Genomic DNA, 15,401 nt, shown 5'->3' with positions numbered 1-15,401 from the left:
TCAGTTACTATAAGTTGTGCCCTTTCCTCCATGTCATTAGTCTAAACTTTGAAGTGCTGTCCCGTCACGGTGTTCTCCAGTTTATAATACACTAGCAGTGTCTCATCTTGTCACAACTTTTGCCATCCATTAATTACAGTTTTTCTAATCTTAGCCATCTAATACGCAAAAAAATAACCATTTGTTTTAATATGTTGTATTAGTGGAGTCACATTTTTTTCAGAAGTTCGTATACTCAGATGTTCTCATTTTCATGTAGTCAGTTCTTACCAAGAAAACAATTCCACCTATATTTTATTCTAGTCAATCTAGAATTTATTATCTAGAGTAAAGTATAAGGTGTGCTAAACGGATTGCCTCCACTCACCCCCCACCCCACCAGGAAATTTATTCTTCTTTCTAATTTGTGATGCCACTTTTATGATATGCTTGTTTCTTACTATTGGATCATATAGTTCTACGTCTTATAAAAAACAGACATTAATTCTTACAAAGCTGAAGAGATTTTATTAATGCAAACCTAATCTCTAACATTAGGAGATAAGAGCAGTTATAGATTGATGGTCTCTTTTATTGCCCTAATAAAATCCAAATTTTTTTAAGCAACCAGTAACTTGGTAGCAGGCTAAAAGATCAGCAATTTTAGCTGATATTTTGATGAGATGAGATCAAAATGAGATCTCTTATTTCACATAGAAAACATTAATGTAACAAAGAATAGGATTAAATTCTTTCATCTGTTTCTGGGCTATGTTGTGTGGTTTTTGTTGTTGTTTATAGCCAGTAGTATGTTCTTTTGGTTATTGAGCATTTGTTATCTGGTAGAACAGGTCTTTTTTTCACCAGAATTATTTTGTTTTTTTTCCCCACCTTTATTCTTACACATAATACATTAATATCTCCTGGGGCTTATTGACGGATTGATCCATAGAAAACAATTAACCCAGTGCCTGGTATATACTTAGTGAAGTGAAGTCACTCAGTCGTGTCCGAATCTTTTCGACCCCATGGACTGTAGCCCACCAGGCTCCTCCATCCATGAGATTCTCCAGGCAAGAGTACTGGAGTGGGTTGCCATTTCCTTCTCCTGGTATATACTTAAGTACTCAGTAAACATTCATTATTGGTATTAACATCATTGCCTTTCCATGATGTTGCACTAAAATTCTCTCTTGTTTTCTAAAACATGAGGCTACAGGAGAAAGCTAAAACAATTCTTCACTCAGTCACTCAGCTGTGTCTAACTCTCTTGCAACTCCGTGGACTGTAGCCTGCCAGGCTCCTCTGTCCATGGGATTCTCCAGGCAAGAATACTAGAGTGGGTTGCCATGCCCTCCTCCAGGGGATCTTCCCATCCCAGGGATCAAACTGCATCTCTTGCATTGGCAGGTGGATTCTTTACCACTGAGCCACCCAGGAAGCCTGAACCTTAGCTTACTCATCTAGGTTATAAAGAAGTTGCTTTATTAATAAGCCCACAGCATATGAGTATGAATTTCTTTTGCCTATTCATTCTTTTCCCATGCCACCCAGAACAATTAAAGATAGAATTTGGGAGCAGCAGGCTGTGGGCATTGTTAGGTGTTTCCAGAGCGTTCCCCTACCTTCTGTCCTCACTAGACTCATCTTAGTGTGCATGGCTGAACAGTGAGAAAACAAAGTGTAAGAAACCTGTCAAAGATGAAAACCATCATAGCTGCAAGCGGAACTAAAGTTAGTATTCTGACCTTTACCTAACATGTTTTGATACATATTTTTTTTAGCTAGTCGTAAATATTTCAGTATATCTGAAATTCCATGTTTATAGACATCGTGATTCTCTTAAGAAATTAAAAATAAAATTTCTAAACTTTTATCAGACTATGATAACCTTGTCCATAGAACTCTTTCTTCCTTCTTGCATTATTTCTTCTGAATAAAATCCTTCAAATTTTCTGTTTTTATATTTTAAACACTATCATCTCTTTTATTAAGGAGAAGGCAATGGCAACCGACTCCAGTACTCTTGCCTGGAGAGTCCCATGGATGGGGGAGCCTGGTGGGCTGCAGTCCATGGGGTCGAGAAGAGTCGGACATGACTGAGCTACTTCCCTTTCCCCTTTCCCTTTCTCTTTTATTAAAAAGAATAGAAATACTGAATGTAGGCTCATTGTAAAAATATCAGCCATTTAGAAATAAAGTAGAGGATGGATATTGTCCCTTGTTAGCCTACTCACTCACCTCTGAAGATACCAGTTTATTGTGTAGCTTTCCTAGTTAGTCTGTGTATATAAGTAATTATATAGGTAATCTTGTTTTTTAAATAATTTTTTATTGGAGGTTAGTTGATTTATAATGTTCTATTAGCTTCAGATGTGCAGCAAAGTGAATCAGTTACACATGCACATATATCTACTCATTTTTAGGTTCTTTTCCCATATAGGCCATTACAGAATTTTAAGTAGAGTTCGCTGTGCTCTGCTTAGTCACCTGTTTTATATATTGTTGTCATACTCAGTCATGTTCAACTCTTTTGTGACCCCGTGGACTGTAGCCCACCAGCCTCCTCTGTCCATGGGATTTCCCAGGCAAGAATACTAGAGTAGGTTGCCATTTCCTTCTCCAGGGGATCTTTCTGACCTAGGGATCAAACCTACAAGAGATACATCTCTTGTATCTCCTGAATTAGCAGGTGGATTCTTTACCACTGTGCCACATGGGAAACCCATTTTATATAAACTGTATTTAATCAATCCCAATCTCCCAATTTATCTGCCCAACAGCCCCCCCCCCCCCCCCCGCTCCCTGTTGTTGACCATAAGTTTGTTTTCTGCATCAGTGACTTTATTTCTGTTTTGTAAGTTCATTTGTACCTTTTTTTATTCTTTCCACATATAAGCAATATATTTGTCTTTGTCTCTCTCTGACTTGACTTCACTCAGTATGACAATCTCTAGGACTGTCCATGTTGCTGCAAATGGCATTATTTTTGTTGTTTTTATGGTGAGCTTTTCATGTGCTTCTTTTTGCCATCTATGTGTCTTTGGAGAAATGTCTGTTTGGATCTTCCACTTTTTGATTGGGTTGTGGGGTTTTTTTTTTCCTGAGCTGCATGAGCTATTTGTGTGTTTTAGAGATTAAGTCCTTGTTGTGTGCTTTGTTTGCAAATATTTCCTCCCATTCTGAGGGTTGTCTTTTCATTTTATTTATGGTTTCCTTTGCTGTACAGAAGCATTTTAAAGTTTAATTAGGTCCCATTTGTTTGTTTTTGTTATTTTCATTATTCTAAGAGGTAGATCAAAAAAGATAATGCTACAGTTTATGTCAGAGTGTTCTACCTATGCTTTCCTCTATGAGTTTTATAGTGTCTGGTCTTAAATTTAGGTCTTTAATCCATTTTAAGTTTATTTTTGTGTATGGTGTTAGGGAGTGTTTAATTTCATTCTTTTACGTGTATAGCTGTCCACTTTTCCTGGCACCACTTATTGAAGACACTTTTCTCCATTGTATATTCTTGTCATCTTTGTCATGGATTAGGTGACCATAGGGAGAAGGCAATGTCACCCCACTCTAGTACTCTTGCCTGGAAAATCCCATGGACGGAGGAGCCTGGTAGGCTGCAGTCCATGGGGTCACTAAGAGTCAGACACGACTGAGCAACTTCACTTTCACTTTTCACTTTCATGCATTGGAGAAGGAAATGGCAACCCACTCCAGTGTTCTTTCCTGGAGAATCCCAGGGACGGGGGAGCCTGGTGGGCTGCCGTCTATGGGGTCGCACAGAGTCGGACACGACTGAAGCGACTTAGCAGCAGCAGCAGCAGGTGACCATAGATACATTGGTTTATCTCTGGACTTACTGTCCTGTCTGACTGAAATATATTTGTTTATGTGCCAGTACCATACTGTTTTGATTACTGTAGTATTGTAGTATAGTCTGAAATCAGGGAGCCTGATTCTTCCAACTTTGTTTTCTTTCTCAAGATTGCTCTGGCTATTCAGGGTCTTTTGCGTTTTCATACAAATTGTGAGATTATTTGTTCTAGTTCTGTGGAAAATATTATTGGTAATTTGATAGGGATTGCAATGAATCTGTAGATAGCTTTAGGTGGTATAGTCATTTTGACAATAGTGATTCTTCTAATCAAAGAACATGGGATAACTCTCCGTCTGTGTCATTTTTTTCTTTCTTTCATCAGTATCTTATAGTTTTCTGAATACTGGTCTTTTGCATCCTTGAGTAGGTTTATTCTTAGGTATTATTCTTTTTGATGTAATGGTAAATGTGATTATTTCCTTAATTTCTCTTTCTGATCTTTTGTTGTTAGTATATAGGAATGCATCCTTTATTTCTTTTTCTTACCTGATTGCTGTGGATAGGAATCTCATTGTTTTTAATACAAATGGATATGAGCTTTTTATGTATTTTGCACGGGTGGTTTTTTGTTTTTCCAGTTTCACTGTCATTTGTTTCTTTGTTTATGACTGTGTGCATCCAAAAATAAGATCCTTACAGGATCTTAGTTCCCCAACCAGGGATTAAAACCCAGCCCCTACAGTGAAAATGCAGAGTTCTAACCACTGGACTGCTGGGAAATTCCCAGTTGTAACTTAACCAGGCCCTTAGTGATGAACATTTAAATTGTTTCCATTGTTCTTAGTCTTGCATCACGGAACATGAGTCTTTACGAATTGGGAATGTTCCTTCGTGTATTTGGGATAAGTTCTTAGGGGAGAAATTGCAAAAAAAAAAAAAAAGAAATTATTGTTTTTATTTTTAAGCACTCTTGACAAGCTATCTTGTCCAGTCTAAAATTCCATCCAGTAGATTCTATGCATGAGTATGTAAAAGGCCTAAGATATACATTGGGAGTACTCATCATTGGAGAAGGACAGACATAGAATATGCTATAAGGCAGTATTAACAGTAGTGGTGGTATTATTAGTATTCATGAGATTGTTGAGACCTTGAGATCTTTAGATCTTTTGATTCATGAATTTCTGTCTTATAGGTTGATCCCTGTGTTAGTGAATGGCATGAAGTATTCAGATATAGATATTATCCTACTTAAGGTAAGGAAACTATTCCCTGATGAATAAGGATGTTTATTTTCACTGACTTACAGATGTTTGAATTTGATTAATAGGACATTTATTTAGAGTAGGCTCTATTTAAATAGGCTTTCTGTTATATAATATGCTATGGAGTTCAAAGATAGAAGCAAACAGTGAATTTGGCAGTAGATTCTAGCTTAATTGAAACTAACTAGATGGTGACACTAGTAGAGTTAGAGTTAGCGTGAATTTCCTGTTAATTCTGACTGTTTGGGGTTCATTTTAAAATAATCTTAAATATGTTCTAAATTCGATTCAGATACTCTAAATTATACCAGATGTTGGGAAACTGTCTTATGTGGTTCAAAATCCCTGATAATCTAACATGGGTTATGTGATAGCCTATTCTCCCCTTCACAAAGAGCTATTTTCAACGCAGGGGCAAGCAGAAGATGTATACAGCTGACCCTTAACAATGGGATATTAGGGGCACTGACCTCCAGTGCAATCAAAAATCCCTGATTAACTTCACAGTTGGCCCTTCGTGTCCATGGTTCCATATCTGCAAATGCAACCAACCACAGATTATGTAGTCGTCTAATACTTCATTTAGAGAGAAATCTGCATCCTGTTTGAACTGGACATGCAGTTCACACCCATACTGTTCAAGCATCAGCTGTATTTCAGAATCATGTCACGCTGTCTGGGACTGCAGGTCAAACCCATACTGTTCAAGCATCAACTGTATTTCAGAATCATGTGTCATGCTATCTGTGAATATTCTCATTCTTTTACCTATATATGTACTATTAGCTTATATGAATATAACCAGAATTTTCCTTTTGAAAAATACACAGGGTGATGTTGAAGAAGATGAAACAATTCCTGATAGTGAGCAAGATATAAGGCCACGGTTTCATCGATCAAGGACAGTGGCTCAGCAGCATGATGAAGATGGAATTGAAGAGGAGGAGGATGACGACGATGAAATTGATGATGATGACACGATTTCTGACTGGAATCTAAGTAAGTCATAGAGAAGCACATTCGCCTGCTTGGATAACAGTTTAATTGGGAAGTAACACATCCTACAGTGCCCTCATACATAGTTCACTTAACCATACAAAAGAATACAATTTAGTGGTTTTCAGTGTATTCACAGAGTTGTGCAACCATCATCTCAGTAAATTTTGAAACATTTTTGTCACCCTAAGAGAAACTACATACTTAGTAGTCACTCCCATTTTCTGAACTCTAATGGACATTTTCTATAAGTGGAATTGTACAAAAAGTGGTCTTTGTGACTGATTCATCTGTTAATTAGCAGATGGACGTTTTGTTTCCCCTCTTTGGCTACTGTTGGTAGTGATGTTATGAACAGTTACATAAGGTTTAATATGTGGTCCTAAGTTTTCAGCTCTCTTGGGTATATACCCAGGAATAGGATTATTGGATCACATGAAAACTTTTATGTTCAATATTTTGAGGTACTGCCAGACTGTTTTTCACACTTACTTTGCCATTTGCTTTCCCCCAGCAGGGTCTTAGGGCTACAGGTTCTCCACGTTTGCCAATACTTTCTGGGTGTCTTCTTCTGGATGTGAAATAATGATCTTATTGTGGATTTGTTTTGTTTCTTCCCAATGGGTCTGTTCTTCATTTGCTTGTCATCATATTCCTTAAAAAGACTTTAATCTCACAGTGTCACTTCTCAAAGGGGGTGTATGTTTTGTTGGATACAAAATATATAGGAAATGTGTTTTGTTGGATGCAAAATGTATGTTTGATAACAAAGTATATACGAAATAGGAACACTGGCCGTGGCTTTTCCTGTTTTCCTAACTTATTTTTTTGTATGTCATAATTTGCATGAAGATTGGTTGATTATCATGCATATTTCTAAGATAATGTAAATCCCTTTTTCCTCCAGACTTCAAAATATGCTTTTTAAAATTTCTGTTTTCAATATTAGCGACAAATCCACATCATCTGTTCAGCCTGTGTTGTGGGCCACACACTAATTAGATAACTCTGGGGAGAACCTCGACACCTGTGTTTCGGTTTTGCTTGGGTGCTGGTTTTTAAATCTTTACTTCTGTAGTTCACAGCACATTGGATGTTTTGGGCCACTAATTCTTTGTTGTGGGCTTGTCCTGCCCATTACAGGATTTTGAGCAGCATCCCTGATCTCTCACCAGTAGAAGGCAGTAGCGCAGGAGATCAGAGGGAGAACACACCTAAGACTGCGACAAGCAGCAGTGTCCTGAGATACTGCCAGATGGTCCCTGGGACACAAAGTCACCACCAGTTAAGAACCACTCTGTGATTCAGAAGACTGAGATTTCTAATAACTGATGGCACGGTTAAGGACGTGAATGATCATCCTGAACTGTGTCATTCATTTGGAATAATGCTGATTACTCCCATTTAGTTCCCTATAAGTAACAGTTCCTTACAGTGACCAATGTGCCCAGCCCTAGGCCAAGGGCTTTGTATGCATATCACGTTTAATCTTTTCAACAGCCTTAGGAAGGTAAAGATACTGCAAAAAGAAACTTGCCCGAGGTTAGCATAGCTAGTTCTGGTGGCACAAGTAGTTCTGGAACCCATATGTTACAGAACAAGAAAACCCAAGGTCTTCATTACTATCACAAATTACTTCCCGTTGTATACCAACTGTAAGGGGGAGGATGAATTAAGATTTAATGTAGAGAACTGCAAAAGTAACAGTGTATGTTGCATTGGGGAGGGAGAGGGGACACTTCTTTTCACTCATGTGTATGTTTTTCCATAAACACCTACAGGCTTACCTTAGTCTGTTACACTTTGCTTTCTTACACTTCATCAGTTCAGTCGCTCAGTGGTGTCCAACTCTGAGACCCCATGGACTGCAGCACGCCAGGCCTCCCTGTCCATCACCAGCTCCTGGAGTTTACTCAGACTCAAGTCCATCGAGTCGGTGATGCCATCCAACCATCTCATCCCCTGTCATCCCCTTCTCCCACCTTCAATCTTTCCCAGCGTCAGGGTCTTTTCAAATGAGTCAGTTCTTGGCATCAGGTGGCCAAAGTATTAGAGTGACAGCTTCAGCATCAGTCCTTCCAATGAATATTCAGGCCTGATCTCCTTTAGGATGGACTGGGTGGATCTCCTTGCAGTCCAAGGGACTCTCAAGAGTCTTCTCCAACACCACAGTTCAAAAGCATCAATTCTTCAGTGCTCAGCTTTCCTTACAGTCCAAATCTCACATCCATACATGACTACTGGAAAAACCATAGCTTTGACTAGATGGACTTTGTTGGCTAAGTAATGTCTTTGCTTTTTAATATGCTATCTTGATTGGTCATAACTTTTCTTCCTATGAGCAAGCATCTTTTAATTTCATGGCTACAGTCACCATCTGCAGTGATTTTGGAGCCCCAAAAATAAAGTTTGTCACTGTTTCCACTGTTTCCCCAACTATTTGCCATGAATTGATGGAACCAGATACCATGATCTTAGTTTTCTGAATGTTGAGTTTTAAGCCAACTTTTTCACTCTCCTCTTTCACTTTTGTCAAGAGGCTCTTTAGTTCTTCACTTTCTGCCATTAGGGTGGTGTCATCTGCATATCTAAGGTTATTGATACTTCGAACCCAGCAATCTTGATTCCAGCTTGTGCTTCGTCCAGTCCAGCATTTTGCATGATGTGCTCTGCGTATAAGTTAAATAAGCAGGGTGACAGTATACAGCCTTCATGTTCTCCTTTCCCGATTTGGAACCAGTCTGCTACAGTTTTTCTTATACTTCATAGATAATGCATTTTTTTATAAAGTGAAGTTTGTAGCAACCCTGCATTGATCAAGTCTGTTGGTGCCATTTTTCCAGTAGCGTTTGCTTGCCTTTGTATCTCTGTCACATTTGGGTAATTCTTGGAATAAGAATTCAAACTGTTTTGTTATTATATCTGTTATGACAGTGTGTCATCTGTGATCTTTGATGTTAACTGTTATAATTGTTTTGGGGCTCCATGAACCGTGCTCATAAGACGGAGGTCTGTATGTATGTTGTATGTGTTCAGACTGCTCTATCCATAAGCGATTCCCCATCTCTCCCCTTCTCCTTGGGCCTCGCTGTTCTCTGAGACACAACACTGTTGAAATTAGACCAGTTAATAACCTTTCATGTCCTCTTGAATGTTCAAGTGAAAGGAAGAGTTGCGTATCTCTTACTTTAAATAAAAAGTTAGAAATGATTACACTTAGCAAGGAAGCAATGTTAAAACTGCAGATGATGGTTAGCATTTTTTTTAGGTATAAAGTGTGTATCAGTTAAGGTTTTTTCCTACATAAATAACACTATAACTTGAGCATAACTTTATATGTACTTGGAAACGAAAAGTTTGATTTGACTCACTTCATTGCAGTGGTCTAGAATTGAACCTGCAGTATTTGAGGTATGCCTGAATCTTCTTTTTTGGAGGAGAAGCTGATTTTCCAGAAGTGAAATCAGATTGTGTGTACTTTGCTGATTCTTCTCTGCACATCATACAACTCATTCTGTATTAGTACTTAAAGATTTCATTTTGTTTCATGGCAGTGTAATATTTATATGAATGAAACTACCATACAGTTTAACTAAGATCCTTATTGATGAGTAAAGTGTTATTTCTGGCCAGTGTAACAGCTTTATTTTAAAAAAAAAAAAAAAATTGGTAGTCATTTGCAAAATAAAATATTTTTATGATTAGTTTACTGATTCTTGGTCATAAAGTGTTTTGGTCAATAGAGTTTTTTTTTTCTTGTGATTACCTCCTATTTAATTGAATTCTTAAAAACTTTGTATAGGTAAAAATGTGTTACTTACAACAAATTTTATCTACGTATAGATAGATTTATAGTTATATAACTGAATGATAGAAGTTAATGTAATGTTTTTGAATTAAATATTTCCTTAGGAAAATGTTCTGCAGCCGCCCTAGATGTTCTTGCTAATGTATATCGTGATGAACTTTTGCCACATATTTTGCCCCTTTTGAAAGAATTACTTTTTCATCATGAATGGGTTGTTAAAGAATCAGGCATCTTGGTTTTAGGAGCAATTGCTGAAGGTAAGTCTGAGTCAAACTGAAACTGTCAAGTCCTCAGTAGGTGCTAATGTGACATGACTACTTTAATTAAGCAGAAACAAGACACATACTTTGTTTACTGACTTGTGTTCCTAGTAAGATAAGACTGTTGAGATAGATAAGACTGTGATCCATATTAACCTTAAAAAGGATATTTGAGTCTAAGAGCCATCTTAGAATGAGTTTTCACTTTTGAGCTAGTTAATTATTACTAAACAACCATAGAGTGACTTAGAACCCCAGCCAGATATTTTGCAAGTGCTTTTGTTGTAATGAAGAGAACAGAATGAGAGGGTTCTGATCTCGGAAACATCCCTGTTGCTAGAAAAATAACTTCCATATGTAGGTGTAAGGAACGTAAGTCAAGTGTCACTGGCCCTAGAAAGAATTATTATTCTTTCCTAGCTGTAAATATCTATCTATAAGAAATTGATGCATTTTGCATAATTTCTGTAGCAGAAGTAAAATGAGCTTTCCTATCCCTACTGGGAAGATAGGGAAGCCTGGTGTGCTGCAGTCCATGGGGTCACAGAGTCAGACACGAGGGAGTGACTGAACGACAAACCCTACTAGAAGATACTTAAGAGCAGTTAGCTCTCATTTCAGTTATTTAAAAGTTTTGAAACAGATTATTAAATATACATATTAGAATAGAAATAATTGAATATTTTTCATTGATGCATCTATCAGTTTAATATTCACCTGAAATAATTTTAACCAAATTTGAGCACTTCCTGAAATATTTGGGGTTTTTTTCCCTAGGTTGCATGCAAGGCATGATTCCATACCTACCTGAGCTCATTCCTCACCTTATTCAGTGCCTCTCTGATAAAAAGGCTCTTGTGCGTTCCATAACGTGCTGGACTCTTAGCCGCTATGCACACTGGGTAGTCAGCCAGCCCCCAGACACGTACCTGAAGCCATTAATGACAGAACTGCTAAAACGTATCCTGGATAGCAACAAGAGAGTACAAGAAGCTGCCTGCAGGTAAGACAAGTTCATAACAAGTTGTTCATGGTGGGAGAAGGGAGTGTGAAGATTTCAGGGCGAAACTTAATTTTCAAGCCTGTGATGAAATGTTGATATTAAACTATTAATGGGATTTTTTTTTTGTTATCCGTATCTTCCAGCTGATGGTTTTGCAAATCCAAGTGAGACTCTTAACTAGAGATTTGTATTTGCTATTTTCTTCAATTTTTTTTTTTTTTTTTTTCTCACTGGCTATAACATTAGCGTTATCTTTCACCCTCATTCCCACAGATATTTGGAGTGGTTGTGGCAAGAGTCCTATTCTTGGAGAAATACAAAAGTTTGAGCAGGATTGACTTTTTTAGTCTACAGTCAGCTCCATAACTCCTCAGGAAGTCCCGCGGTGACGACCCATCTGCCACAGTGGTTCAACTCCAGTAACCACTCTTGTCAGTTGCATTTGGGGTTGTCTGTTCATCAGATCAGCGGTTTCATTACTATGAATATTTCAGTTTTCTGAAATAAATCTTCATGTTCTAAAAATGCTTGCCATTTATGTTTATAGTTCTTAATTTTTCAAGTAGAATTGCTTCTACTGTTCACTTTGTTAATAAGGAAGAAATAGCTGCTGAAAGAGAGGAAAGTAAGTTTAAGTGTAGTTAGACTATACCAGATTTGAAAGAGTTCTAATTCATAATGATATGAAAGAAAGTTAAACAAGGGAGCTTTGGTGATTAATAGCACCAAATTTTTTTTCAAGGGAAGGGAGGGTACACATTATATTTGGTTTAAGGTAGATGTTTCATTCAGCAAGGTGTTTTTTTTTTGTTTTTTTTTTTTTACTAATTGTTAGACATATATAAAATGTTGTGCGTACAGTCTCTGCCATCTTAAAATTTATAGGCTAGTAAGGTATATAATTTGTGGAAAGTGCCATGAAAGAAATATAGTTCAGTGTTAATGAACAAGACTTTAATTAACAAATGGCTTAAGCCTGTCATTTTAGGAAATTCCTGCCTGGCTAGGACAGAATACTATAACCTTAATTTCACAAATGAAGGGCCAGATACACCTTAAAGTCAAGAAAAATTTAGGTATAAGGTAAAGTAATTGCCCGAGACCCTAGAGCTTGTTCCTTTCTTGTGTATTTGTCCTAACAGATAAGCTACAAGTAAACAAATTTCTAATAACAAATGCATTGTGCATTCTTATGTATAGTGTAGGGCTTAGAGAAAAAATTTTAAACTTTACTGAGGAAAAATTGACAAACATAATTGCAATACTTAAAGTATACAACAATGATGATTTAATACAGATAACCGTGGTAGAACATTTACCAGGATTAACACAGGTAACTCTTTTTTGTGAGAATGCTGAAAATCTACTCCGCAACTTCTAAGGACTCAATACTGTATTAACTGTCATCACCATGCTGTGTATTAGATACTTTGGAATTTGTTCTTATAGTTGAAAATTTGTGGCTGCCAGCACCTCATTCCCTCTCCCTCTAAGAGAAGCATTTGAGAGACCATGATACTGCTGTGTTCTCAGACATCTCAAACACACTGTTAAAGCTGCTTCTATCTTTTTGTGGTGCTTGGTATGCAAGTGAAGGGTGAAGAGTTTTTTGGGTTTTTTTTTGTTGTTGTTTTTTATTGAACGATAATTGCTTTACAAAGTTTTGTTTTCTGTCAAACCTCAACATGAATCAGCCATAGGTATACACATCCCCTCCCTTTTGAACCTCCCTCCCATCTCCTGCCCCATCCCACCTGTCTAGGTTGATGCAGAGCCCCTATTTGAATTTCCTGAACCATACAGCAAATTCCCATTGGCTATCTATGTTACATATGGTAATGTAAGTTTTAATAGTTTTAATTCTGGTGTCATTAGTCTGGAACATCAGTAAAATGTAAACTCCCTGAGAAAGGGGACATTGTTTTGTTCGTTGCTATATTCCCAGCCCTCAGACACTAAATAAGTAGTAAACACCAAATAAATTGTTGAATGAACCAGCAGTTTTCGACTTTACCATTGTTTAAGCAGATACCCATAAGTGTCAATCTCTTTGAAATAAGTGGTAAGGAATGGGAAGGAAATGATAAAAATAAGTATCTGGTGTGGTGACGTAGGGAGATGTGCGTGTAAATAAGTATTCTTTAAACTCTATACTTAATTTCTTGTCTCTGTTGTGAACTGTTTCTTTTCTACAACAGTAATCTCTCCCTTTTTAAATTATAGTGCCTTTGCTACCCTTGAAGAGGAGGCTTGTACAGAACTTGTTCCTTACCTTGCTTATATACTTGATACCTTGGTCTTTGCATTTAGTAAATACCAGCATAAGAACTTGCTCATTCTTTATGATGCCATAGGAACTTTAGCAGACTCAGTGGGACATCACTTAAACAAACCTGTAAGTATCTATGATGAACCATTATGAGAAAAATCAAATATAAAGCATAGTTATACTCAATATATATTTGAAAAATGTTTAGGGAGGTGTGAACACTTAGTGTTTTCTTCTTTAAGACTATAGGGCTGAAAAAGATTGCAAGTGTACTTTTAAATAATATTTTAAAAAAAGAAATATGTGCAGGGTGTGAAAATTAGAACAGTTTATCACATGAATATACCAACACCTTTTTTAGTGACAAAAGGAAAGGGGATAAAGGTTTTATACTCTGGATTTCAGAGTTAAGAATAGAAGAGATGGATGAATCTGTTTGTAAATGGGGTTTAATATTTGAATTTTAATATAGCTTGAAATCCCCTTGCTGAAGAATAGACTTCATGTTTATGATTACACTGTTAAACATCTTAAGAAATAGTCTGTGTTTATAGGTTATGCTTAACACTTGGTGCAAGACACTTGTTTGTGGGTTTGCTTTGATGGTTGTTTTGATTTTGTTTGGTAGGGGGTTTCCTAATGTCTTAGGTTAGACTACTTGTAATGCTCCTGTTTACATGATGACTGTTTATTGATTTGATTGCAGGGATTCTTCTGTCTTAGAACATTTAAATGATTATGAATCTTTTTCTACAAATGTCTTTAATTTATCTTGTCATTTATAACCTGCTGAACAGCAAGTCATATTACATGTCTCAGGTCATGGGACTAAAAAAATTCAAAGAATAAGTCTTAAAATTCTTTCTGTAAAAATTTTATACAATTACTCTAAATGGATTTTAGTTTTCATAGACTCGCTATGGACTTGTTTACATATGATAGTGGAGCTTTCTGTGTTTTTCATCATTGTAATTTAGGAATATATCCAGATGCTAATGCCTCCACTGATCCAGAAATGGAACATGTTAAAGGATGAAGATAAAGATCTCTTCCCTTTACTTGAGGTATGCTACTGACCGTGTGTATGTTTGTTAGTCACGCAGCTGCATCAGACTCTGCAACCCCATGGACTGTAGCCTGGCAGGCTCCTCTGTCCATGAAATTCCTCAGGCAAGGATATTAGAGTGGGTAGCCATTCCCTTCAGAGGTATACTAAGCTGGCAACATTTAATTAACCTGTTTTTCATCAAAAAAACACATGTTCAGACCTATGATGATTATATGTAATAAGTGTTAATTTACATTCTGAACCATTTCTGTTAAAATGCTGAATAAACACGCAACTCCATATAACTTGACCTGTATGCTCAGTCTCTTCCATCGTGTCCAGCTCTGCCCCGCATGTAGGGTAGCCCACCAGGCACCTCTTACCTCTGCATGGGATTTTCCTGGCAAGAATGCTGGAGTGGGTTGCCATGTCCTCCTCCAGGGGATCTTCCCGATCCAGCCATTGAACCTTGTCTCTGCATTGCAGGGGGATTCTTCACTGCTGAGCCACCAGGGACAAACTGTTGAATTTGTGTTTTCTAACCTGTTGTACTTGATAGTAAATTATCCTTGGAGATCTTTCCATATGAGTGTGTGTGTGTGTGTGTGTGTGTGTGTGTGTATATGTCTATTTCTACTTAACTGTATTTCTTTATGTAGATACACAGCCATGTCATAATTGATATAGCTTAAATTCTTTAGTCTATTGTTTATGCATATATATACTCATATACATGTGAAGTAGCATTGACACCTTTTCTATATAGTTTGAAGTTTTGTTTTTCATGTATTTAAATACTTTTTTTAAACACCTCCCCCTGCCCCACCAAGTTTATATGCTATTCAAATAACTGAACACACACTCAAATGTGCCAACTTAAATCTGGATGAATTGATTTTGATAGAGCCAGATCAATCATTCTAGTCTCCCCTGTTATTTCAGGGGTCACCACTTCT

The 15,401-nt window shown here is 37.1% G+C and overlaps 1 protein-coding gene across 4 annotated transcripts in view; it reads left to right on the top strand.

The window, feature by feature from the left end:
- Positions 1–15,401, top strand: part of TNPO1 (transportin 1) — a 94,146-nt gene that overhangs the window by 60,349 nt on the left and 18,396 nt on the right. For all 4 annotated transcript variants that reach the window (XM_061393297.1, XM_061393294.1, XM_061393295.1 and 1 more), the window contains exons 10-15: positions 4,992–5,052; positions 5,892–6,060; positions 9,970–10,122; positions 10,903–11,128; positions 13,352–13,523; positions 14,375–14,461. In XM_061393297.1, the coding sequence (XP_061249281.1) occupies positions 4,992–5,052; positions 5,892–6,060; positions 9,970–10,122; positions 10,903–11,128; positions 13,352–13,523; positions 14,375–14,461 (868 nt within the window). The remainder of the gene's footprint in view (positions 1–4,991; positions 5,053–5,891; positions 6,061–9,969; positions 10,123–10,902; positions 11,129–13,351; positions 13,524–14,374; positions 14,462–15,401) is intronic.

The sequence above is a fragment of the Bos javanicus genome, chromosome 20 (assembly GCF_032452875.1).
Source record: "Bos javanicus breed banteng chromosome 20, ARS-OSU_banteng_1.0, whole genome shotgun sequence".
In the NCBI taxonomy this organism is placed as follows: Eukaryota; Metazoa; Chordata; class Mammalia; order Artiodactyla; family Bovidae; genus Bos; species Bos javanicus.
The sequence above is the reverse complement of the archived record's forward strand: the minus strand, read 5'-3'. Positions and strand labels throughout refer to the sequence as shown.